The sequence below is a fragment of the Dermochelys coriacea genome, chromosome 8, assembly GCF_009764565.3.
Source record: "Dermochelys coriacea isolate rDerCor1 chromosome 8, rDerCor1.pri.v4, whole genome shotgun sequence".
Lineage (NCBI taxonomy): Eukaryota > Metazoa > Chordata > Testudines > Dermochelyidae > Dermochelys > Dermochelys coriacea.
This window is the reverse complement of record NC_050075.1, coordinates 96256188-96284066: the sequence shown is the minus strand read 5'-3', so window position 1 is coordinate 96284066 and position 27879 is coordinate 96256188. Positions and strand designations below refer to the sequence as shown.

At 42.0% G+C, this 27879-nt stretch overlaps 1 protein-coding gene across 1 annotated transcript in view; it reads right to left on the bottom strand.

Moving 5' to 3' along the window:
* SSBP3 (single stranded DNA binding protein 3) overlaps window positions 1–27879 on the bottom strand; it is a 136589-nt gene that overhangs the window by 11088 nt on the left and 97622 nt on the right. Inside the window, 6 exon segments of the mRNA XM_038415004.2 lie at window positions 105–169; window positions 5232–5308; window positions 5408–5474; window positions 8943–9002; window positions 9701–9781; window positions 27139–27228. Of these exon segments, the coding sequence (XP_038270932.1) occupies window positions 105–169; window positions 5232–5308; window positions 5408–5474; window positions 8943–9002; window positions 9701–9781; window positions 27139–27228 (440 nt within the window).

Here is a 27879-nt window from a genome sequence, read left to right as displayed (position 1 = left end):
ACAGCTCAACAGCAATGTAGAATTGGGATTCCAAAGTAATTTCAAATCAAGGGTCAAAGCCGCTGTCAGACACCAGAGTTAAAGCATCATGGATTTTGCCTTACATGTTAATTCCAGGCATGCCGGGGCCTAAAGAGTTGGGTGGAGGTCTCATTCCGCCGCCATAGTTCTGCAATGATAACCAAGGATCAGTCTACCATAACGAGAAGGGAAACCGGAGAAGAAAAGAGAAGGGAAAAAAACAAAACAAAAAAAACAAGAGGGTTAGTTTGTGAAAATGAACTTTAATAAAAAATTAGATGATGATGAACATACAAGCAATTAAAAACTTTAAAATAAACAGGACTATGGTATCTTTCCAATGACTCTCCGCAAGACATCATGGACTGTTAAAGGTTTATACAGAAGCCAGACAGATTTTGCATTGCAGCCTGGAGCACAGCACTGGGTTATCCTAGGCCCAGACCTGCCCCCTGGGAGTGGCCCACTTCAGAGGAAAGAGAATGCCCCGGCCAACTGTGCAATACAATTATTATGGAGTGAGGGAAATTCGCTCCCAACTTCAGCAGGCAAATCAGTTTCTGGCCTGTGGTTTTTCTTCCCCCCCACCTTTCTTTTGTTTGAGGGTGGATGGACAGAGAAAAAGAAAGTAGCTGCTTGAAAGATCATTGCTACAGTGTAATGAGCAAGCAATGGAATGCACAGAAGAGATACCAATAGCATGAACATTTGCAGTAGCCTTCTAAATATGGAAAAGCAACCTGTCCTCCTAGGAAGTGAGCTGTAGCTCACGAAAGCTTATGCTCTAATAAATTTGTTAGTCTCTAAGGTGCCACAAGTACTCCTTTTCTTTTTGCGAATACAGACTAACACGGCTGCTACTCTGAAACCTGTCCTCCTAGGGTTACATCTCAACTTTTTTTTAAAAAAAGTTGGTCTTAAAGTCACTACAGAACAGTGTGCATTTCAGACATGCACACGCGCGCACACACGTACAGAGAGATTCATGGCCCACAGAGTTGCAAGGGAAGGGACGGGACTTCCATTTTGCTACAGAACTGTTCAGATTGACCAAGTCACTAACTCACACCTCTTCATAGTCAAATTGGATGCTGCGTCAGCAAGTAAAACCCAAACACATGTACAGGGGGTAGGGTGGAAGGTGACATGCAACACAGAAATGCTGTAAACAAATCAGGCACCTGCTCCCCTTTCTTATGTCACCCCCGGCTTTGCCTATCGCAGGTGTCTCCGATCAGTGTACCTGATCTTATAAGAACATATCTATTGTAATGCCAAGCCAGAGGATGCTGTGGCTCCAGGAGCAGGAATCCTCATGCTGAATTTCTCTGTCTCTCTCCAAGTCAGTTGCCCATCACCAATGGATCTGGGCATGCCTTTCGCAGTGTGCATCAGCCTTGCTAAATTCTTCTTGTCCATTCATTCAAGGTAAAATAGCATTAGTTTCTTCTGTGCCTGGACCAGTTTATTTCCTCAGCAATTTTGCAAGGCTGGTTTATCTAGGAAACCACCACTCCCACACATGGAGCTAAGCACCCAATCCAGCAAACCATGACTGTAAAAGGGATAAAGAGGAGGAGGATGTTGACAGCCAGTGACTGGGAAAAAACGGTGCAGTGGCTTGATGAAGTGCCTGATCAAAAAGGTTCTCCCTCAGACTTGCTCTGCGCTCCCTGTATTTGCAAGCATGGCAGTGCAAGTAGCTTAGACCAACCATTTCAGAAAATGCAGGAGGGTTTTCCATTCAAGGAGAGGAACAAAACCTGGGTGGCTCCCGGGTTTCACAGACACAGACTCCCATTTTCCCCCTGCAAACTTTTACCCACTCAACGGGTTTCCCCCATCTCTTTGAGAGAGCCTAGAGAACTGCCCCCCTCCCCCACTTTAACTTGACTGTGCGTATTCCTGAGGCTCTGTATCCGGACAACTGTCCCTCTGGGACTGGAATGGGACAACTTCTATTTGTCCCCAAAGAGCTCTTAAGATACACTTACGCTGCACACACCTTTCAGCAGAACGGGGAGCACAAACACGGCTAGTTCCCCTAGCGTGGGTATAACAGCAATGGAGACCACGAGGTGATGCTTAGGCAAACAGAGTAGGACGCGCTCCTGAACACTCTGGATACGTAATCTACTCCCCAAGCCAGGTGTCCCACTGCTGAAGTCTTTCCCCAAAGCAGAGAAAGATCCCAAGGCTCTGACAGCTTCCTGCTGCCTCCCCCTGCTAGAGCCTTTCACCGACATGTGTAGCTACGCATCACTGTGTGGACACAGCCTGCCTTTCGCAGTGGCGTGTAGCTCCCCGTATCCTACACGCCCTCCCAAGAGGCATGCAGTGTAGATGGAGTCAGCTGTTAAGAGGCTCTCTTCCTGCCATGAATGAGGGGATAAACCATGTCTCCAGCAAACTCCGTGTTCGTTCCTAGGACTGGAGCTGTACCTAATGCTTGGCAGTGTAGTACTCTACCAATATTTTTGATTTGCCCCAATGAATTTGGGGTTGGCTTATTTGGGAAATCTGGTTTGTCATAAGACTGAGCATTTTGGGGTTTGTTTGTTTTTTTGGTTTCCCTGCCATCATACCTTTATTTGTAACTCAAAGCGCAACAGCTAGGTCAACAGAATGGTGTTGCAGGAGTACAAATATTTCATTATGGTCCCAATTCAGCAAAGCACTTAAGCATCTCCTTAACTTTAAGCATGTACTGAAGTCCCATTGAACTCTTTGGATTTAAGTCCACGTTGACATGCTTTGCTGAATTAGGGCCCATCTTATCTACATGCATACTTTTAGGAGGATGAAAAGGGTTACCTGAAGAAATCAATAGCAAATCTTAATTGATCAAATCTCAGTTTCTATGCTGAACTGCTACATAAAACCCCATGTTAAAACTTAGTACTTCTAATTGGTGCTGAAAGAAACAGCCAAACAGGCCAAAGCATTTTAAAGGTGTTAGAGAAAGGGGAAAAGGTGCCGTTGTGCTGAGAAGATGGGTGTCAAGCTTCAGCAAAATGTGAATTAAAACAGGGAAGTTATAAACCCTTGGAAGACCGTATTTAATAGAAGCACCGACGCATCTAACCTCAGCAGCACCAACAAATGCCTTTATACTGTTCACAGAATTAACGCTACGATCATCAAAAAAAGAGATAGGAAGTCAAGAGTTTAAAACATGATGCTACATTGTAAAAGATGACTGGTTTTCAGTTAATGTCAGGTGGCTGGTACATGTACCATTGGTTGGATAAAAATGTATTCCATATGAATGCTTATTAAGTAATATTTTAGAAGGTCTTGAAAAAACACTTTGGGAAGGTAGTGGGTGTGCAGTGTGTACACAATGATTTATTACACAACAAAAAGGGTGACTTGTTCAATATTTTTGATTATTTCATGCATGCACTAAAGCTTCTAAGCATCTGCTTCTTGAGCATTTTGGGAAGATTCAAAAACATGCCAATCGGCTGATGAGACTGCACATCCATTTTCACAGGCTTGCACTTGTTTAAAGGAAAATTAAACAAGGGGCTCTCTCTAACGTACATGCTCTAATAGTCCCAGCATAAGAAAGCAAGTCCTAACATTCACAACTTTCAATACCACCTGGGACTGGGGAAAACTTATATGGTGCTTGATTAAAATACAACAGCTTTCAAGTTCCATGGCAATCACCTTGGTTTGTCCAAACTGCTGAGAGCATCCAGAACTTTCATGGCACTTTTTGCTTGGCTGATGCAAGTGCAACAGATGCAGACTTTTGTAATCATACATGTGGGACTATTAAGAGCTTTGTTGTACCAGTTCCTGACAGTGGCAGACCATTAAAACGTATAACCAAGCTACTGGAATCTAAGCTTACCCACAAAGAATGCTTGGGATTTTTTCTGAGGTGTGGGGAATCTAGCAGAGTTTCACATCCATGCCCAAGGAGAGGGATGTACATTTTTATTCAATCAACTTTTCTCCCTTCTTGTCAGTATTCAATAGTTTTTCATAAGTTAAATAATTTCTTAACTCTCTTCACACAAGACCCCTTTAGCTCAACAACCTCCTGGAAAACCTGTGCAACACACATGCATTTATTCCAGGGTTACACAACTCTGAAGATAACACAGGAAACAAGAAGTCAGGGAGGATAAACCTACGTCCGAGATATGGTAGTACGTTGTTTAAAGTCTATCACAACAAACAAACAGGAATGAGTCAACATAGTAGCATGCAAATTCACTTGTTAAAATGAATCAACACAAAGACAGAATAGATTAATCCAGATCTACTTCATTTAAAATTTACTCATAATTGAACTGGTTCCCCCACTCCCTGATATGTATGCAACCAAAGAGAGATTTGGCATCATTCAGGAATCGGAAGACTTTGTTGGACATCGAGCTACTACTCATGCTAGTGAAAATTCAGAGGAGAATGATATGCTGCTAACACTAAAAAAACCAAACTGAGGATTTTTCAGTAATGCCGACGTTTAGCTCCTACCATAAAGGAATCTAACAAGTTTGCTGAATCGCCTGGGAAAGGACAAGAGCTTCTGCAATATACTTGGAAAAAAGTTACAGGAAAAAAAAAAAGTGTCAGAATTTTTCTGAAGCTCATGAGAAGATCACTCAACATATCCCACTTTGGGGGAAAATCCCTAAACTGCATCAGCAAATTTTTCCCTCATCGAAAATCCCCAATCTGAAGTTTAAGGTAAAACTGGGAGAGGGGAAAGAGGCAAGCGTTAGATTTATCCAGGAAACAAAGAATGGCTTAAATTCCAGAGAAGTGAAATTGTCTATAGAATAGGATAGGGAAAAACAGAATACAGGAGAGGGAAGCTTTATGTTCCAGTTATAAATAGCTTACTTTTTTTTATGTGGGCACTCCCTTTCTGAAGTGTTACCAAGGCAAATTGGATAACGCATTCACCATCACTACATTGTCACAGCTAAACAGCACTGCCTCCATCTAATGAGCAAGAGGGGCTTCTGCAATATCCCTAATAAGGATGCTGAGCTCTGAAGATACAACTGTTGGAACACGGGCTTTCCAGCTGCAATGTGCGAATGTAAAATGCATTCGTGCTAATGGAGAGTATGTGGGAAGAACTCCTAGCTCTTTAAATCCCTAGAGATTGTTTGGATGATGTTTTGCTTACAAATTTTATGAAGTCATAAGATGTCATTTGGCACTGGCCAGAAGTTTAAGTTTACCTGCGGACCAGGACCCATGGGGCCCATCCCTCGTGGAGGATTCATCCTTTGCATTGGTCCTCCCATGTTAGGGTGCCCTGTTGGGAGTAGAACCAATGAAGTCATTATAGCAGAGTAACAGTGTTTGGCCCAAAGCCAACAGAGAGACACCTTCAGGCATCCTTGAGCATGTTTACCTTGTTGTCGTGTAGGGTCCATTGAATTGGGCAGCAGTGGCTGCGTACCAGGAACAGCCCCTGGAGGCTAGAAAAATTTGGGGGGGGGGGGGGAGAAGAAAAATAAGCTCTCATATGTAACCAAAATATGTAGTTTAAATTCAAGGCTTTAAACAGAAAGAATTCAGATGATGTGGTCTATTTTCTGGGAAACAAGGGGCTTGTCATAACTTCCTCTGCTTACACACAACTCCTACCTATATACATCTGTGGAGCCATCTCCCATGACGTGTTTCTCTAAATCCCTGTAATTTGTCCAACTTAGCTTTCATAACCCTCCTACTTATGTTTCACAATGTTTAAAAAAAACAGTCACCCCCAGTTCAGTTCTAATAATTCACACTACTGTACTAAAGGTCCGATTCCAAGCTTCTAGTTTTAAGTAAATAGAAGGAGGGGACCCACATGGCTGTCAGGATGAGAGAATGTCTGATCAAAGCACTTCAATGAAATGATACTGATGCCAATGTAATTTCAAGATATACACTTGGCAAATATGCTATGTAAATATATTAAAGTTATTTGCCAGTGAAGAGACATTTCATCTGCAAAGATGATTTTAAAAATTATTACTGAATAGCTTATGAAGATGCTCTCAGGACTACTAAAAATGTATATTTACTCATTTCCTAGTATCCCGAACACTATTTATTTTTTCAAAGTCATACTCCACTTGGACAACAAATCTAAAGTTCAAAAGAGGACTTCCATGTACAGCTCAGTGCAGATACAGGGGGAGAAAAAACACAGATACCATACGCCTTGGGGAAGCAAACTAAACAATTCTGAAACACTGTCGCTTTTCTTTTATTTGAATCCCAACATGAAATAGACAATGCTGTAAAAATTTAGAGACTCTCCAATAAGGAAGGATGACAGTTTAGGCAGACCAGGCCACACATCAATGCCATGAGTAGAGGGAAGGTTTTCATCCCAAATCTTTATAGATTTACAGCTTGGGAGACAGAAGTAGGAAAATAATAAACACACTTTTCATATATGGTTCACACTGCTATTAACGTGTTTCTCACCTAATTATTACTGCCTCATTTCTTCTTTATTTGGCCCTGCTGTAATGTTTTTGCACCTCTGGATCTAGCCAGTAACCTAGCTAAATTAAGCTGAGAGTATTTCTCAATGCAGCAGGTTTTTGTTTTTTATTTTCAAGTCCAATTAGTTTTATCATCCTCATTAACTTAAATTATCAAGTGTATAAAAACAAAAAGCACAGAACACAGATTCTGAAGTTGCAACATTACAAATATATCCCTCATAATGCCTGTTCACAAACGTTTCCGGTACATCATTGCAACTTGAGACCGAAAGGAACCACGACTCCACCTTGACGCTATTAGACAAAAATCAAAATCGTGTTCTAACACAACATGTAATTTGCACAAGACTAATATCCAGAGCACTTACAGATAGTCCAGCATCATCCCTGTGCTGTCCATATTTGAGCAGCAAGAGCTTGGGACTTCTTGCAAGCCTGATTTAAAGGGACATTGTAAAACTGCACTTTACGAAAGAGTTGTCTTTCTGCATTTCACCAGGCCTGGACAGCACAGATTGACGTGTCTGTTTAACTTCTACTCCTAATCAGTTTCACTTTCCTATTTTCCTGCACTAGGCAGAAGCTAGAACCTCTAGCTGGAAGCTAGAGCCTCTAGCTAAGGAAAATCTGAACACACCTGTGCACTCTTATGCATGCACATGTGAGAAAATTGTAGCGTAGCCATTCTCAACTGGTGGGACATCATCAATAGTCTAAAGCAGAGTGTCAAGCAGCTGATCTCATTCTCTGGTCTTCCATCTTTAGATGAAACAGAATCTGCTTAACCACTAGACTTCTAGTCCTCTTCCCTGAACCCACTGTGCCAGGCACCAGAGAGTATGAGATTAAGGTCCTAACCAGGTGAAGGTCCTCCATTGTAAAGCACTTCAAAAAAAAAAAAAAAAAAAGTTACACGGAGCTGCCTAATCAGTGTCATTTTTCATGTGCAGGTTTCTCATTACAGAGCTGTGAGATTTCACCAGCACTAATGAGGAAGAGAATTCAGAGAAGGTGAAGGAGTTGTGTAAAGCTGGGTGGACATATCTTCTTCAAATCCTCCCCATTTGCTCCCTATAACTCCAAAAGGGACACACGCTGTCCATTCTTTATCTTTTTTAAAGGAGAGAACAGGATAGGCTTTTTTGTTTTTATTTTTAAAGATTCCTCACAGCACAGGGAAAAGCTGGAGTTAAGAGTTTATACTGGTTTCAATGCATTATAAGAAGTTTCATCTTATTTAGTACTTGGTAAGATAATCTATGTTCATTTCTACCAACCCAACACTTTGGGTTCCAAATCTGTCTCTTGTAACTGACAAGCTTGTTGGCTGTAAGACGGACTTCTCTTTCAAAAGTTTTTCTTACAATCAGACAGCTAAACGGAGATACAGGGAAAAAATGGATGCCTAAATGTTTCAAACAGAAAGAATGCATATGCAACATTTGTGAGTGAGTTCTGGTGACCGAAAGTAACAAGAGCCACTTACTACTGGGGGAAAAAAGTCATGGCAAACTATTAAAAATTAAATGGAGTATTTAAATCATATTCATAAAACAGACAGTGTAATGCACTAACAAGAGTTACAAGGTTTATTTTAAAATGTCTTCCTTTGTTAACAGTAAAGTGACATGTTATTGGAATAGGAATTGAATAGGTAACTTTTTCTGAAGTACTTTGTTCTACAGCTTTGCTAAAAAGAAACTGAAGGAAAGTAATTGGTTAAATTCTTAGCATATGCTTCAACAGGATAAATTAAATGCCACAATCTTAAATCTCCTGCACATAAACAGGCTATGTTCATAACTATATGAACAAAACCCCATTTTCTTTTAAGCTGCCATAAGGAAGAGGATAAGCACAACTAAAATTTAACCCTGCAGCTGATCTAAGTGTTCTGGTAGATCATTTCTCTAACAGCAGGATTATATGCATCAGTTTAATTTTTAAAGATTCCAGGGAAAATTTACATTTTAAGCTAGCTTTGTTGTAAACCATCATCAGTTGCATAGCACAACTTTGTTTATATCAGCTGAAATCATGGCAGACAGTCAGGGAAAACCAAGAAGTTGTGTGATTATAAAGGAGAACTCAGAACTGCATACTACATGGAAGCTCTCTTGATAACTAAGAAGCTGTTGGCAGTGGAGAGAACACACTTCCTATGCCAGGTCCTGATATTTACATTTATGTGATGGAGTTTCTACCACAAATGGTTTCTTGAGATTCAATACATTACAAACCCTCATGGAAAGCGGAGAAAACGTTTTGATGGAATTTGTTAATCAGTGAGTTAATGTTATTTGAATGACAGATACCACAAAGTTGTCTAAGAATATAAGAAACTTCAACTCTGTGGAAGTCTGGTTTTCCCCCCACTGCCAAAAAAGTTTCAGTTTAAAATCCCCAAGTTAATTCAGGTAACAGAGGAAGGAAATACAATACCTGGTTTCCCATTCTGATGGGGGGCCGGGGACCTCCTGCATATCGCGGTGACATAAAAGGCTGTAATTACATGAAATTAGTTCAATGACAGGATGCACTCACAGCATGGAGATAAAGAGAATTACTACATTCCATACAGACTCTGGTTACAATCTACACATTTTTCTGGAGAAATCTTTTTTAAAAACGAGTTGGTAAAAACACATCTTCACACTCCATTTTTGTATTTTTCACAGATTTATTTTTGTTGGAGAGATTGTTTAACATACTTGGACAGTACTATATAAGGCTGCTAAAATTAGTGCATGGGAGACCCTGACCATTAGACACTTTCCAAGTGAAAGAAAATTGGTAAACGATGCAAAAAAACCCAGTGCCAAGAATCAAAAGCCAAGCACTTAAACCATATATTCATATCAATGCTATGAATGCAATTTAAAAAACACAATACAAATTAACAAAGTTCTCACACTATCACAGCTATGTATATTTGAAACTTACGAATGGACTTTCTAATCCATTGTCAACTGAACATACAAAATCAAAAGAAAACAAACATTTCATATTGGCGCTGGCATGATGTTGGAAGAATAAATTTGAGGATCAGATCCCCAGCCGGCGTAAATCAGCGAAGCTCCATGAGGATCAAAGGAGCTATGCTGATTCACATCAGCTGACAATCAGACCCAACAAGCTTAAAGAGCAAAATAGAACGCAAGCCCCGTTATCAGTGACCTACATATTTCTAGTGTCTTTACCTGACTGTGGGGTCCCATCATGCTGTTAGGATTGTGAGGTGGAGGCTGTGCGTGTGGCGAGGGCTGAGAACCAGGTGGTCCCTGTGAGGTCAGACAGTAGAAGGAGGTTATAGATTAGCACATGAAAGCGCAGAAAGAGCTAAAAAGGATTTACTGGTGGATCTGTTTGTAGGGAGGCCAGTCTCGTTTTAGTTGAATTTCTACTCATTTGTAATGAAAGAACAACGAATAATGATCTATTTTTTTAATTTTTTTTTTTTTGCATATAACATCTGTCAAAGCACACCAGCAACCTTACAGTAAACGGTTTAGAATTCAACCAGTCTGCAATGACAAATACATTTGGATACGCTTTGAAAAAGTGTGTGTATGGAGAGAAAAAAAAAAAAATTCTCCACTACCCTCCCACACCTTCCTGAAGGTAGGGAATACCTTAAAGGGCTTCCTTTTGATTTGTGGGTCAAATGGTTAATAAAAGGTATTAAAAATAGTGTCAAGGCAAAGATCTTGCTTAGAAGCACATCCCATATTTGTGCCAGATATTTAAATTGAAGCCTAGTTTAGCTCCAATAAATGGATGGCAGAACTCCAACCCATTTCTACATGCAGGGCTGTGTTGTTACCCTTAAAGATGCAATATCCTTCCCCAAGACGAATTACCTAATGATGCAAGTAAAGTTTCTTTTGAGTAAAGCGATACTAAACATGTCTGGGGGAAAAAAGAAAGATTAGTTCATGTAGCTTTTAACACCACAAGACAGCAGTTTCTGACATTTTTGGGTTGAACACCAATTTCCCCCCCCCCCTTTAAAGCATGAAAAGAAGGTTTGTTTGGAAAATGTGAGCTCTGAGCAAGAATACACTGATGCATGTTAATGTAAAAAAAAAAAAAAAAAAAATTCGAGTCCAAGAACTTTTAATTGGTATAGAAAGCAAATAAGCCTTGTAAGTATGTTATGTGAAGCAGCCACACACTTCAGGAAAAAGCACAGCAGCAGATGTTCCATACCTGCCACATTACTAATTTCAACAAGTGTTCGCCTTCTAGCTGCTGCCAGCAATGGCATGGTTTGTTACCATGAGCAATTTTCTTAATTAACAGACATTAATTAGCCATTTAGCAATTTTGCAAGCATTTGTTTAGCAGCTTTCCTAAACATGAATACCACTGTGATAATGGTACTGATTAGAGGGGTCCCCTAATTAACAGTACAGGGAAGGAAAATTGAAATCACATAAATTAAAAAGGGAGGGGAAGTTAACGAAGGCAGGACATTTGCACCTGCAAATCTTTTATACTACAGAAACTTTGAGTTTCCTCTGATATTCTTGTTAACTGCTGGAATTAGCCTACCTTGCTTGTCACCATGAAAGGTTTTCCTCCTTTCCCCCCCTGCTGTTGGTGATGGCTTATCTTAAGTGATCACTCTCCTTACAGTGTGTATGATAAACCCATTGTTTCATGTTCTCTGTGTGTGTGTGTGTATATAAATCTCTCCTCTGTTTTTTCCACCAAATGCATCCGATGAAGTGAGCTGTAGCTCACGAAAGCTTATGCTCTAATAAATTTGTTAATCTCTAAGGTGCCACCGGTACTCCTTTTCTTTTTGCGAATACAGACTAACACGGCTGCTACTCTAAAATAGTAGAAACTTGAGTGCAACCTAAATAAAGTGTTACACAGAAAGACATAGCCACAAAGATTAAAACAGAACAGCCCTCTGTCAATCTTCCATGTTTAGTTTACATACTCATATAAATGAATCTATGTTGCATTAACAGGACACACAACTAGTACTACCTTGTAATTTATAACTAGTACAGTAAGGCATGAATAGTTCTCTTACCTCTCCTAGATTCACTATTCTTGGCAGAAGTCATAACTCAGAGTTGCAACACCCCACCATGCCCCACCAACACTTAAAAAAAAACAAAAAAAACCCCAAAACACAACCCTCTGAATGTTTCCCCCTGCTGGCATGTTTGCAGAACTGATCTCACCCCCCCACCCCCGAAGAAATCCTTCCAAAGCAAAGGAGACAAAGCTAGAATCATCGCAATTTGAACCCCAATCATTTTGTTTATTTCACTGGGACATTTCAGGCCCTTTTAATATTCTCTTCCTGAACTGAAAGAGGAGAAAATCCCATAATAAACCAAATATCTGCTGAATACCTACTAGACAAGCACAGGGAATGGAGTCTGTCCAGAGTAATGGATCTCACTAGGAGAAATCAGTCACATGCAAAAGAAAAAAAAAAAAAAAAAAAAGGCAAAATTAGATTTTTTTTTCTTCTTCTGTGATGGATCCACTATGCTAGACAGAAGTCAGACCTCCAGGGAAGCTGCCAGCGTGACCACCACCCAACCAACCATGTGGAGAAAGTAAATTTGGCCCCGGGATCCTGCAATTGACAACATGCAGGTGGACTGTTGAGCCTGTGAAGAACTCCACTGAAGTCTATGAAGTCCACTCACATGCTGCAAATTGCAGGACTGGAGCTTAGTGAGTAAGTAAAACAACAGTCACTATCAATAAAAGGAAAAGGTGACTGTGGGTCAAATGAAAGACACCACAGAGAAACGCTTGCCAGTTAAAACTGCCTCAAGATTAAAGAGATCCTTTACGATGTACATTCAGGTAGCTTTGAGCTCAAAAATGGCCCTTTCCCACAAGAAGTATTCTCTATTTATAGATTACACACCACTCCCTCTTCATCCTGAGAAACATACACACAACAGAGAGATGGGCCTGTTGCCCAAATACTGTATCCAAAGAGAAGACTAACTCAATTTTGTAACGTTCTGGGAAAGAAGGAATTGACCACAAGTTGGGAAGAAACCTATAAGATTGCTAAGAGGGGTGATGTTTCTCCATCCAATACCTTGCATCTTTGGCAGAATGAACCCCAATCTCTACAGCATTTCCTGGTGTGCTGATTCATCTACTTGGGGAATGGGATCGTTTGTTCGCTGTAGCGAAGCAAGAGAAAGTAGTCGCTTTCACGAGACTGCCCAATGCCATGAGCAAGGCATTACACCTTCCTCCACAGATGAGAATGGTTCAGATAGAAATTATTAACCAGACCACTTCCTGAGAACGAAAGTGCATTTCTAAGTGGCATAAAGGCTCATGACGGATAGTTCCTTTTCCTGCTTTAGGAGCAGCTCAGTGTTCTAAAGCCAGGCACAGTCTAGGGCTGTCATGCAAACCTGCCCAGCCAGAGAGTTGCAACTATAGGTCTACAAAAATGCAATAAAAAGGAACCCAGCTCGTTTAAGCCTCTGACCAAACTGCAAGGCAGGTGAAAGGATCTGGCAAGTCAGGAAACAGACACCAAGGATGGCTGTTTGAAAGGAGCATTAGTAAGGGCCAGTGGCACCACTTGAAAGAGAGATTCTGGCTCCCCGGGTGACCTAATCAGGAGGCAACTGGCAGCTACAGCTACACATAGCGAGAGATACCAGGATGCAACCAATGATTTCAGCAGGGGAGGGAGCGTGGTACAGTGATGAGACTAACCTCCGTGAGCACGTTCTTTGACCTCGTGCAACAGGTCTTCTTTAGGGGGATCCTAAGGTAATTCCTGGGGAAAAGGAGAGGCATTGTGTGTTGGGGCTTTGCTGATGCCAGAATCTGTAAGGGACTCAGTAAGTCCAAGGCGGCAGCAGGAGTTGAGATCAGGAAGCATCAAGGAACCATGATATAACCAGGGCTTGCTCTATCCAGAAGAGCTGGATTCCCTGTGAGGGAGTCTCTGTCCTGTACTGGAACATGCCTGCAGGCTCTGCGGCTGGATTCAGACTCTGCAGGGGGAGTGGACTGGCAGTGTTTTGCTGCAGTCCCCAAGGCAATTCCAACCCATCTGTCAGCAGGAGGCGGGGGGGGAGGGGGGAGAAGAGGCTGGGGGTCTCTCAGGCCTTGCAGAAAAGGCCATTTCTCAAGGGGATAGAGGCCAGCACCCAGTGTGAAGACTGCCTTGCTGAACCCCTGAAGCATCCAGCACAGCAGGAGGCAGTGCAGACCTGGTGGTGTGCCAATGGGGCGATAAGTGCTTGGATAAGTGCTTGGGGAATCCTTCGGTGCTCACAAGCACTGCACTCCAAATTAAGAGCCCTGCGCTGAACACAGCGGGAAAGGCCGAGGGTGGGTGGGGGGGAAAGGGGGTGTCACTAGTCTTCCTTAAAGTCCTTCCATGAAGGTTCTCTCCATTCCAAGAAGCCAAGCTGGGGTGCGGGAATTGACGGGGGGAAAAACAGACCAACCAACAGGAACCTTGTTGGGGTGGGGGGGGGGGGATTACTTGAGAAAGGCTCTGTCACAGACAGAAGGGGAAAAGTTGATTCTGCTCCGGGCAAAGAGACTGGGAAGGTTGCAGTCAGCCCACAAACACTCCAGCGGGGGAGCTATTCAGTTAAGTGAGAGCAGCACGGTCACCACTCCGCAGGACCGGCCAGAATACCCAAGAATGATGGGCTCCCTGGCAGAACAGAGGGCTTATCCCAAGAGCCGCATAGCTTCAGAAACAGCATTGCTAAACCACCCTCTCCCACAAGCTGACACACCCTGGAGAATTACCAAACTGAGCAGATTCGATTCCTTTGCATTGGTGCTTAACCTAGCTATGGCAATTGTCTATGTCAACCTAATGGTCTCACACACGAGTTACATGGATTGGCTGCATATCTAGGGGCTTTCATGGTCTCTGGGGTATGGCAGGTTGTCGCATAAGGAAAAAGGTGATATAAACCTGGCATGACCTGGAGGAGAACCTTAGTAAGAATATCACTGATATCAGGTATACTGCTGCTCTGACGGGAATGGAGTAAGAAGACTGATGACATACGACAGTTTCCCTACCACCAGGATGTACTGCTTCTTCTAGGGTGACCAGACAGCAAGTGTGAAAAATCAGGACAGGGAGTTTGGGGGGAGGGGGGGGGGGTCATAGGAGCCTATTTAAGAAAAAGACCCAAAATCTGGGACTGTCCCTATAAAATCAGGACATCTGGTCACCCTAGCTTCTTCTATCCATGTCCGGGGAGAGACCAACGAAAGTCATTAACCTTTACAGCTAAGCTGCTTTTTAAAATAAGGCTAAAAGATGGATTTCTCATTTTGCCACGCGTCTCAGTAACACCTTCTGCCTTTATCTTAAATGGACTTCAGTTTCAGAGCGGAATGGTCTACTGTTAATTGCACAAGGCATCAGAGGGATAAAAAAAAAGTAGTAAAGATCATTATCATTCCAAAAAGCATCATTAGGGAACTGCTACAGGAAATCCAGTGGCTTCCCCAAAATGTGAGCACCTCTTTTTGGAAAAAATCAAGGTAGCCAGTGACTTTTAATTAACAACTTTCAAGAAACTTCTAGCTAGTTCACACATGCCCAAATGGTCAGTTACATCCCTCCAAAAATGGAAAGATCTCAGAAAAGAATTGAGAATAGTCAATGTCCTGCCTGAACACTGATTTCAATAGAATCTGTGACACACTGTCTGTGGCTAAAGCTGTTATTGGCAAGAATATTTCAGCCTGGGTTCAACGACAGCGTGGAGAAGGACTGGAAGTGGCATAGGAGAACAGCACTACTGAAGCTGTGCAGAGAAAAGTAATGCACAGCAAGAGTTTCAAACACACCTGTCATTAAATTGCCCTGACAAATAGACTGCTTTCATCACAGCAGAGTTAAGCACCCACAATGCAGCCATGAATCAGCTTCTGCAGAAGAAGAGTTTTCCATATACTAGTGTGCAAGTAGGTGTGGTTAACATACATTTAGGGCATTGTTGTAAAGCAGATTGAAATTTTGGAGCTATGATTAAAAGCTTTAAGACCAGGAAATCTATTTCACAGAATAAGTGTTTCACAGTAAAACATCAGCAATTTGACAGAGAATGAATACCCCCACCCTGCCTTCAAACTGGAAGTGCATCTTGGGATTTTTTGCCACTGAAATGCATCAAATGTGGACTGGGTACTTTTCCCCTAAAGATGCTGTCTACCTTCTTCTAACAAGCCCTGTTGTCATATGGTTTAGAAGGAGTTAGATGAGGGCACAGACTGCTTGCAGTTGTGTTTGAGAACAGTTTCAGGTACCATTTATGCCACTTGGAAAAAGAGTTCAACTCTCAGGTATTTGAAAACATCCATGCCTCAATTTGGAATTGGCCATTGCTTGGGGCTTTCATCTTTTGACCCTTCCGTTCCTAATGGAACAGCTGCGTGAAGGTATAATCCACTCATGCTCAACTAGCCCTGGCTTTTCCCCTGCTGAAGAGTTACATGAGAACAATCACCTGGGACAAAGCAGCAGAGGTTAAAAGTGACACTTGCATGCAGGAAGCAAGCATGTGGTCTGACAAGCGTGTCACCTCCCACACAAATTACATGGAAAAGCATTAGAGTGGTTCTGCCCTACCTGCCGGTGTTAATTAAAAGGGGAGAGATCAATCTCTGCTCTTAAGTAAGACTGATCAGCAAGTAGATCATTGCAATTCACAACAGTACATTCTGAATTCCTCTGAAGAAAAGCTGGTCTTGGACTGGGATCTGTCTGCATGCTTCCAAACAGACAGTCCTCTTTTCTGGTACAAATTGCTTAATCTCCAAAAAGTTCACAATTTGCCAAAATACAGCTCAGCGTAAAGAGCAGCAGCGGTTAATTGAATCCTTTCCAAGAAACTCAGAATCTTTGCCCCCCTCTTCCCCATCCACTCCACAATAGACAGACAGACAGTAATGGCCCTGTGCAAGCTGCAAGCACGCGAGAAATTGTAACATACTCCCAGGAAATTCAAGACTTTGTGAAACATTTTGTTGGCAAGCAGCACATGGCAGTAAATCAAATCCTCATGGCTGCATTATTCTTCAATAGTAATGCTCATGACAGCTACTTCTGGATAATATAACTGCAGATGTACAGTTTATGCAAACATCTCAGCAAACGCTGCATGCTCTTTCAACTTGTTATGCATCATGGGAGGAGCTGGATGTTTTCAAACGGCAACAACAACAAGCATCTGAAAATGTTAGCTACTTCCTGTCTGCTACCCTGAGGCCACTAAATCCATTGTGCTCAAATTAAACTGCAGCCTTCCATTCTATTTTCTTCTGCTCATCTACATCCCAATCCCTTCCAGCTTTTACAGCACCGCTTAAGATTCATTTTGTACCTCTTATTCAAAAAAAAAAACAACCTCTGGATGTTCTCTTTAAATATTTGCAGATGTTCTACAACCAAGGAGAATTGCATTTCAACCAAGAGTGCCTGTTGGGTCTTTATTTTCCTCGTTTAAAAAAAAACCAAAAACACAAGACAATTGTTTTTGGTTATAAATCTATCAGTGAACTCATCTGACTGATCACAATGGTTCAGCAACATGGAATGCTTTAATGAGACGATGAATTGGCTCCAATCAGGGTAGCCAACGCTTCTATTGGGATGTTCAACAGACATTACCTAAACTTGTCTAATAGGATGGGGCCAGTCCCCCACAAAAAAAAACAAAAAAAAACCTAATTTTTTTTAAAAATGCTTGTTCAGGTACAAGACTAATTATCAAGGATTTCACTCCGTATTAAGAGGGAAAATCAAGTGCTTCTGAGCAAGTGAGAGCTTAACTTTGTGATTATTTCAATATCTCTTTTAGATGGTTTAGCCCACTATTTCCCAAACTTGTGAAAGCTGTGCCCCTTTTCAGAAAAATTAAACTCATTTCCCTTCCCACCAGCCCTACTCTGGCTAGTTCTTTGGGTCATCCCCACTTTGAGATGGGCTGGGGTATGTGTTCTGAACATAATTCCTATTCTTTCTTACATACGTTGATGAGCAGTGAATAGTTAATTATGTTGACATTTGACACATCAGCATCTGACTTAGCACCCAATGGAATGAATGGGGCAGTCTGCAACTCAGACATCATTTCAAGTTCCCTGTAGAGATCTGCCTGAGTCTACGTCGCTTATGCACAATTCACTTTTTGAAAGTTTTCTTCACAATAACAGCTAGAAATTTTTTTTTTAATTAAAGAGGAGACTTCAGGAAACAACCTGTTCCAGTCTCCCTCCACACTTTGGGAAACAATGGTTTAACTCATTGCTTGATAAAAGTTGCTTTATCTTCTCTCAGTTACTTCTGAAAGACTTATCACAGTGGTCTGGGAAGACAATTACAGGTATCTGTAGGTGTTCTAGTCCATTTCTGTTAGCACGGCTCATTACCGTGGCCTTAACTAGATAGACTAGGAGAAATATGTTTTTAAGAGACAAATCTATACCAATAGATAATAGAAGTGTTTTGTTGTTGCTGATGAGATTATTTCCACTCTATCTTTCATGAGCTCAACTTCTCAACCTTCTTGTAAAATATTAAACTTGGAAAATTGCACAAGCGATCACAGTTGCATGTGTGTGTCAATTTATGTTTCAGGAGTAATTTAGCATAAATGGATCATGTTTTATGAGCTGCATACTTTCAGATAAGGAGTTTTTTTTATTTTTAAAAACATTTTTAAGTTCCTCTGGGAGTGGGGAGAATAATGAAGAATGGTATAACAAGGTAAAGTATCAATACAACAAGTTATCTACAATTTATACTTCGCTAAAGGAAGGCATCCCACGTTTTAAATGATATTTCTCTAGGTACACATTCCAACATAAAAGACGGTACCCAAAATGTTATTTGCAATCATGAGAGGTCTGAAATTGTGTATTTTATTGGGTAGAAAAATAGAACCTAGCCCCCCCTTTTGAAAGATAGAATTCTAAAGATGCCAACTGGGAAAATTAAATCACTAATAAGTTCTTTATTAGAGAAACTCTGGAATGCTTCAAAATAAGTGCAGGAATTATCAAAGAACCTTCAGCCATTCTATCAGAAAACACTGCAAAGATTAAACGAGGCATTTTCCATAGCAGCAGATACCATCATTCCCCCTACTTTAGAACTCCACAGTTAATCACGACAACATTAGCAGTAAGGTGAGATGCATATTAAAGGCATTAGGCCCGACTTGCTATCCAAAGAATTAAAGCTCTACTTTAACTCAAGCCATATATGCAATAGTCAGGAATGCAACCGCATTTTACAGCCCAAACAACAGGAAACTTAAAAAAACCAAAAAAAAAAAAAACCCCAAAAAGAAACCCCATCCTGCAGCAGCCGCATGATTCATCACGTACTCAGGTTCAGGATACAGGGCTCTGGCAGCAACTGTGCAAAATTCACAATATTTAGCAAGCCATATCTCAATTACTAGGAGACTCAAATGGCTGCCTGACCTATGGGCATCTGAAATAACAACTCTTACCTGCAAGTTTGGATTTAGTGTCCCACACATTGCTGAACAGCTTGGTTACTCTCCCTGCTCAGGGTAAGTGACAGTCAAGCAGGACCAATCCTGCTCTGGAACACTGTCAAACACCCATCCTTCCCCATAGCTGTGATATTCCAGAATCATATAAATTAAGAGAAGGAAGAGACCAACTATAGGTCACGGAGTCCATCCTCCTGACAGTTCACGATTATTCTCCATGGTTCCTTACATTTACTGTGGGCTTTGTGCAGTGAACTTAAATGTTTCAAATAATGAGCGCATCCCTCACTGCCCTTGGGAGACACTGCCACAGGGCTAGACGCTGAATTCCCAACTGCAAAGCTGACCATGCTCAGAAATGTTTACACTGCTGTAGTTTTGCCGCTAGTTTGGCTGGGGTGTCACTTTTGTAATGCCGTTTTGGAAAAAATATTTTAATATTAATATTAATAGTCCTTAAGTGCCTGACTTTCAATGGGACAAAGGCTCTTAAATCACTTTTGAAAACGTGTAGATGGACTGGGTAGATAGATGTGAGATCAGATGTTAAGAGGAATTATTTAAGATGGTGCAAGGGGTAGATATAATTTCTCCCCTACTTTATGGGGCTGTATTCCTGACTATTACACGTGTATGGTTTGAGTGTGACAGAGCATTAATTCTCTGGATAGCAAGCGAGGCCTGATGAAGAACATTCTCTCACCTACTGCTAAGTCACTTATGAAAAACAGAACTTTGGTTCTTAAATCACTATGGTACTTCTGAAAGCTTATCCTGAGAGCCAGTTTACATTTCTCTCTACATTATTCCACCACTCCTAGTATAAACTTTACGTAGACTCCTTCCTGGCATCAAACGCTTCAAGCATCTCTTTCGCTCAACAATACTTATTTATTCTTTTAACCAATTGTTCTGTCCCACAAATCAAACTCCAGCAGCTATAAGTTACACACCACATGAGCTTTGAAAAGAAAAAAGTTATAAAAGACAAGACTTTCAACAAGTCCTCATCTCCCTCTCACTCCCCAAAAGAGTCACCCAGCTATGAAATGACTTGGGAAGGAGGGGGCCCTCAGAATTGGCAACGCAAATCAGAAATTAAGTTTACTGACAGGTAAGAATTGTCTGAGATTGTCTTTAAAACAATGCTCTTTAAAAATACACCCAATACACAAGGATTTAGTGACAGAGTAAGAAACAGGTACTTACTGTATGAAGAGCTCTACAACTTATGGCTGCACCTAAGGGAGAAGAGTCTAAACCTGCAACCCTTTGTGAATGCCAGAAGGGACCACTCTGCAAACCTCTTCTTCGCCAAGGCTCCGGCTACAATTCATGTCTCATGAGCTCTACTCTCCTGGGTGCAGGGAATTCTTTCTAGAACAGTCTTTTCCTATATACTTCCTGGTCCTTTAGCTTACAAGTTTGAATTTCAAAGGCTTACATTCCCTCCCACATTACCAAGCTTATCAAAAGATTTCCATCTCTCTTGTCCTCATGAGAACATTTTAGTGCCCTTTTAGAATATCCAGCAGCCCCCACCACCACCTACAGTCCAAGTGTGAATAGGTTAGGACAATAGTTTGAGGGAGGAGTCTTGCATCCCAATTCAAATGAAAATAGCACGTGACCCTTTGGCATAAATAATGAAAGGAAAGCCCACCCTTTCCCTGTAAGAACCCAAATACAGCTCTCTACATGCCCAGGCTGCCAGCTTGGGAACTCTCTAAGGCAGACAACAGTTGAGAAAGACAGATGGCAGAAGGTGCTTAAAGGACAATGAAGTTGCAATGCAAAGAAACAAAGGACAAAACAGGACAATAATTCTTTAAGCTGGTTCAAATTAATACCACCATCAGGAGGAGAGATCCTGCCAGAAAAGCCTTTTTCCCCATCTGATGGCTTTGCGAGGTCAGGAGCCTTCATTTTAAGAGGTATCAAAGCCAACCAACATGCGACTCCTCCTGGAAACTAACCAAAATGCCAGAGAAGACCAACAAAGCCCACTTCCTCTGCAAGGAACCACCAAGGAGAGAATCTATTGGAAATCCCATCATATGCAGGGGAAGGCACAGGAAAACATAGTAACCAGTTCCAAGTATGAGAATAAGTCCCTTGTGGAACAAATCTGGCAAGTTCTCACCAATCCAAATACTAGGGCAATGTTGATACACCCATTGTGAATGCTTCCGCATGCACGCACCACTCCCTGGGAAAAACTTTCTGCCTGCTCAAATAATCTCCTGCTAGATTACTTGTGCCGACCGTGAGGTAATGATTTCCTGCCCAGTTCGGTAGAAAGCAACTCATCTCTCTCCACAACAACTAGACCCTCGTTCCCCTGAGTTTGTCTGTAGGCACCTGTATTGTGGGGCTGAGTTTGCCATGACAACTTACTGTTGCAGAAGATAGTCTTGGAGCTCTCCAGACTAATACATTGTTGCTAATACATTTACTGCTAAGCTTTTGGCCATCTCTCACAAACCGTCTGAGGCACAGGATGTGCTGGAGAGCTGGAAAAATTAGCTTTGGTTGTCAAAAAAAAGCCATGCAGAATCCCAGAATTGAGCTCTACGCATAACGCTACAGCTTTCTACTCCCTAGAAAAGCAAAGAGGACTGCTGAAGGTAAAGTTATTCAAATGCCTGAGCTTCTAGGAAGAGAGCTCTTTGTTTTACGAGGAGGAAAAGAAGCCTGGAATGGAGGCTTGAAATTGAGGCAATGCATCAACAGAAAACGAAGAGCACTGTAAGGATCAGCCCTCGTCTCACAGGAAAGGGGGCAGCATTTGTTGTAAACTCTAAATTGCAGATTTCTTATATGACTGAAAACCCCGTTCCACTAGCTAGGCTGCATATCATTCCCAGATGTAATGGTCAGCCAGACAAAGCCAGCCTCTGCTATGAGCAGCTGGAAGGCTAACACCACTACTATTCTTTAGTCCCATGCTCTCTTGGGAAGATGTCATCCTCAACTGGGAGGGAAGATGTAGAAGCTGCTGGTGGAAAATGCAAATCCACTATGGGGAGCAATGTCCAGGAAGCATGTTGAACCCTGGTTAGACAGTATCATACCGCTTAATAGAGAGTTTTGAATCAAGGTATCCCCATGGGGAACTATTAGAGATTTGATCTGTGTGGGCCCTCCCAGGGGCTAAGTATGAGAAGCCCATTGGAGAGTATTTTCCACAAGCAGAACAAATAGGATAAGCCCTCACCCCTTGTATTTTCTTGCTGCTTCCTCGGAGTCTCGTGACATTCACCTTGCCTGGGAGCAGGCGACAGGCTGTTTTGCCCTTCTCATGCTGTCTAGCTGAGACAGATTCATAGAGGTGGTGGGTTAAGGAGAGGGAAGTTCTGTGGCTGTTGCCAGCACTTTGTTATTCTGAGGGGTCCACAGAGTAGAGAGGGTAAGAAATCGGTGTCAGAAATTGCTCACATTCCAGTAGAAAAGCCCATGAAACAAGGCTAACTTGTGAAAAATGGTGGTTCCTGATGTGGTAGCAGAGTAAGGAAAATCCCTTCCGTTTCCCCTTAACTTCATATTATATGTGAACGGTCCTGCCAGCAATGTCTGTTCCTTAAAGCCATCCTCTCCTGATGGCCTGAGGCTCCCACTCCTACAAAACCAGCAGTGACAGGGTTGTAAGAGTGGCGCACTAACCCCACCAGGGTGGGCTGATGGTGGCTTCATTCTCTGGCCCAGTGGAAGAACCGGGGTTGGCTGGCTAGCTACACATGTACTTAATAAGTGCAAATAGGTCTGCTCTGTGCTACAGCTGTCCTTTCCCCAAGGCACGAAACTACCTGGAGGAGGAATGTTGGAACTGTGGCAAGAGATGCAACGTTCTGGCCCTCAAGCTCTGGATCAGGACTCTTCACGTAGCCTGTGAGGCGCATTGGTGGGGCAGCAGCAGCCCAACTATTCTGATCAGGGGAGCCTAGAACTGCAGAGTCAGGCTTATACCCTCTTTTGGTCTATCCCTATTAACTAGTTAAGCAGCAGTCAGGTGTCTACACTACTAGGAGGTTTGTTTGTTTTTTTAAACCAAATCAGTTCCCACCCCATATTTTTAGAGAGAAAACAGACTGCCACTGGTTTATTAACAAGCTAAGGCATATGCTGAGCTTTATTACACAATCCGGAGTGATGTGTTTATGCCGGAAATCCAAGAAGAAAATAAATGAAATGACAAGGATCTCCAGTTTTTCCAGCACAAGAGAAATAAGTAACACAGAAGCACTCACACAATTCAATAAGAGCTACTTGGAAGTGTAATAATCAAGGCTCTAGAAATATTAATGAGAGACATCTGATGTGATACCATAAAAAGCCTGGGAGCCTGAAAGCTTCACCTAGGGGGATCATGAGTTACATACCTCAACAGTACCTCAGTTTCTCCTCCATTAGTCTCATTGCTGTTTTACCAAAAGGATTACAAGCTAGTAAACAAATGCATTTTTACTGGGTAATGAACGCTAAGGAGGCAAATAAAAACGAACTCAGAAATCCCACCATCTTTCACAACTCCCAAGATCTCTAAGCATTAGGGGGCAGTATAGGAACACTGACTAGCTAGTGCTTTGTTATGGTGAATCTCTCACACTAACTGCTGATGCATAGCTAACACAGCAACAGACATTGATTTATGTTCAACTTTCCATTTCATCAGAGTGTGTTAAAGAGCTACATACAGAGTTCAAACTTTAGAGAAAATATATAACCAGAGTGTCTCTCATGATTATTATATATGCATGCATACATGTGTGCATATACATGTATACACACACACACACTTACTTGCATGATATTTACTCATCACTAATAAGGCCTTAAACTTTTGCTGGTAGCTCTTGAGAGGTAACCCTTTTGTCCACTACTAGGACCAGGAGAGATCTATTCTACTGCTGTTGACATTAGGCATAAATTTAGCTTTCTAACTTGAATGGGAAGAGCTTCCCTGATCTTTTTGAAGGCAAGTTAAGGGAAAAATTGTTTTTGTACAAAAGGTCACTATTAGGAGGAGAAGGGAATTTTAGCAGGTAACCATCCATTTGACCACAGGACAGTCACATGATAAACATATCAGAGTTTCCTGCCACTAATTCATTAACATTCTGAACCCATATATGTGTACACAGCACACAGCGTTTCATTTTTGGCAAGGTGCCCGGCAGCAACGGGGATCTAATGACAATGCTTTACCATCAAAGCGTGTCCAAGCTTTGCACAACTGAAGGCTGCATTTACCATTTGCCACAAGATTGCAGCTAATTTTTATAAAATGGAATAGACTGTATGCATTCTCCACCACAAACTCAAACACAAAGTTGTGGCCTGCAGCTAGGGCATTGCATGCTGGGACCAGTAGTCTCCCAGGGCCACCATCATATTGGATACAGCTAGATTTCAGAACTCTGCTGGCCACGCATTTGGCCCACAGGCTATAGTGTAAATCGCTTCACAATGAGAGTTTTTACAAACCTCATCAGCCCTAGAGAACCTCATACGCAGCATTACAATGCAAGAGTCTGTAGGGCTCATAGCTGTGTGCGCTATATTCAGATCTACTCCGTCCTAGTGACCCTATGGCTTCAACCACCACCTCTATTCCAATACACCCAAAACCTGCCCCCTTATCTCCAGTCTCTCCTATTCTTCAGGCTTTTGGCTCTGGATAGGTCCATGAGGTCACCTCTAAACTAATCACCCCCCCAAACTGACCACCTTATTTTCCCCTGTAATCTTCATTGACAACTCTACAGGCCTTAGAGACAGACAGGGCTGATCTTATTGTCCCCCATGACCCTTCTCTCCTTTGTTCTCCTTTTCCCATTCTTGGCCTTGCACCTCCTACCATGCTTCCCTTGATGGCTGGAACTAGTTCTTTGGCTTCATATGCCAGGCCTCTTCCTCCTCTAACCCTGCTAAAAACTAGCTTTGAAAAGCAATCCCTCCTCCTTTGGTATCCTCAGTAACCCCCAGACCTTCCCTTCCTGTATTATCCTGTATCTGGTGTTAAGCTCACTGGGGAAAGCGGCCATATCTGATTCTGAGGTGCAGATTAATGCTACCTTGTAACAGAATTTTTATTTTGAAGTTACTGGAATCCATACTAACTATTAATAAAGAAAATCCAATTTAGTGGGTCAAGTCTGGAAAACAATTAGGGCACAGTTAGAGCACCCCCTATATGACACCAAGTCAATGGTCTTCAGTGATCAGACTCCACATTATGCCTTTACTACATTCTGGTGCCATTCCTTGCGTCCATCTGCTAATGGACTAGTCAGTCTGTTGCCCAGGCTGACACATTAGGGTCAGGGAGGGAAATCCTAGCTGCTTCAATCCTTTGCATTTCCTGTGTCCCTTCAGACATTGCCCTCTCCAACTCAGTGTTCTGTTGTCCTACGAAGATAAGAAACTAACTAAAAAGCAGCTAACAGCTCAACACAGAAACCTGCTAGCAAGACTGCCGGAGCAGGCAGAACTTGCAGTCTCCAGCATATCCAAAAGTGGAAACTATCCAAACACCTTACAAAAAAAATTACGGTGGTTTTGGTACAAAGTTCAGACACCGCTAAAACGTGGCATCCTTTCCAGGGGTGAGGAAGACGGCAGTTGGGGCTGGCATTTAGGGAAGGAAATATGTGCGGTAGAATTTGGGGTGCGAGGCAGCTTTTAGAGAAGCACTGCTTGTGACAAGTGAATCATGGGGAGGGAGCCCTGTAGCCCACCAATGGACACCACGGCTACTAGAGCTGTGGGCCATTATAAACCAGAGGAAGGAAAAAAGAAGCTTAAATTCCCTCTGTCACTCCAACCCCGCATCCATTTTGGTTAAATAAAATGCGTCACTTCTGGATCTGCTCCAACTTTTTCGAAATTTGGAACCCCACAGAGATGTGAGGTTGCAGGCTGGGGCAGGACAGGTATGGACCAATTCCTCACTCAGCAGAATGAAAATTAAACCCCTGGAAACACATTTGTCATGTACAGGGAACAGAACTCAAGTTGCTGGCAGCAGCTATAATCTGTGAGGCATCACCTCTTTTCTCTTTGTCTCCTCCAATATCAGAGGCGCTTTGGTAAACCCTGCAACAGGCCAAATCAATATTCAAATGTTCTTATTTTGACATAAGCGTGTTCAGGAAATGGGCAGTTTAACAAAAAGATCCCATCTCTCCATGCATGCACATCAACTGTAACACTGCCACAACAAATCATGATCAGTTTATCAAGTAAAGCTGTCTATTGCCCAAGAACTTCTCCTGTATGCAAATCATGAACCCAGGTAACAATAGCAACTGGTCAGAACAAATATTGCCCACCAACAGCCAGCTCATTTGTTACATGAACAAGCACTTATTCCTTAAGAAAAAGGATCATAACGCACCAAGATTTCACATTGTAGTAATCAGCACATATACATGGCATACAAAGAGGTTCCAGAGAAATTAAAAACATCTTACAAGTAATAAATCTTAAAGCTTCCATTCCAAATGCTCTTTAAAATCCTTCCCATTAGGATCACGCATAGATTATATTGCCAAGTCTTGAATCAGGGCATAAGTAAAATGAACCATGGAAATGGAGAGGACACTTACAGACAAATTCTTACAAGGTGTCTCCTTGACACGCAATGATTTTTGACCCATATTGAATCTGCTTCTGCCTGTGGCTACAATTTAAGCTAGTGTTTGTTAAATGCGTTCAGTGATTGCAGTTGGAAAAAATTAAGTGGTTAACCAGAGGGAAAAGGTTCCAAGAACCAAAATCCAGCATGTTTTGAATTATGCACAAGCCCCTTATGACCGAAGAATAAAGAAAATCTCTACCCCCCCCCCCCCCAAAAAGCAATTTTGGAAAAATATCAGTTGTAAAAAAAGAATCAGTGAGAGTAATTTGCTATGCTTACAAAAAGCAATGTGGAACAACAGCAGAATGTTACAATTGATTGGCTACTTTTGGCATTTTTGATTAAAAAAATTAATCAGGAGATAAAGCATCAGACTATTTTCTGGGATCCTCTTGGAAATGGCAATGCTGACATTAAGAAGCCAAGGAGACACACACACCAACACCACTAAAAAGAAAGAAACAGGAAGTTCAAAACCTACCTGAAAGAAACCTGGAGGGATGGGACCGCCTGGCATTCCATCATTAGGAGGAATGTTTCCTAGTACTGGACTTGGGGCTGCAGCTGCGCTCTGCAGGAAATAGAAAGATGGACAAATTGATTTCATGTCAGATTTAAAAGGCAACCTCTGCTACCATACCCCGCTATACCAATTAACCCACGACTAATCACTAATTTCATACCCCTTTGATGCTATCAACCTGCACCCTCTAAGGCCATTTACAGAACACTATGCTTAAGCACTCAGCCAAAATGGAAGCCGATGATGGTCTTTAGGTTTAATATCTTGGGACCAAATATTGCTCAGGTCACCTCTATCTATGGTTGGGTGCAACTGAGGGCAGGGATTGACCCTAAAGTGACTTTTTAAACAACTTTTCCACACCATCCATTTAATTATGGTAAGTACGTATTTTAGAAATCCAACAGCATCATTCATGGCAAAAGAAATCAGCAAAGATGCCCTCAGGTGAGGCATCACCAACTTGAGTTTAAAAAAAAAAATAAAAGCCCTTTCATTATTGTTTGGAACAAAAGCACCTATGTCTCTTTCCCTACTGTTTTCTCTTCACAGATCACCAGTGAGGACTCTGAACTCACTAGTCAGGGCTTCCAATTGACTTAACACCCTCTCCCTCACCCCTTCCCATTTATTTACTTCCTTGTTCCTGCACCACTGTTCTCTCTCTCTCTCTGGTCAGCATGCTTCTGGGAATGGAGT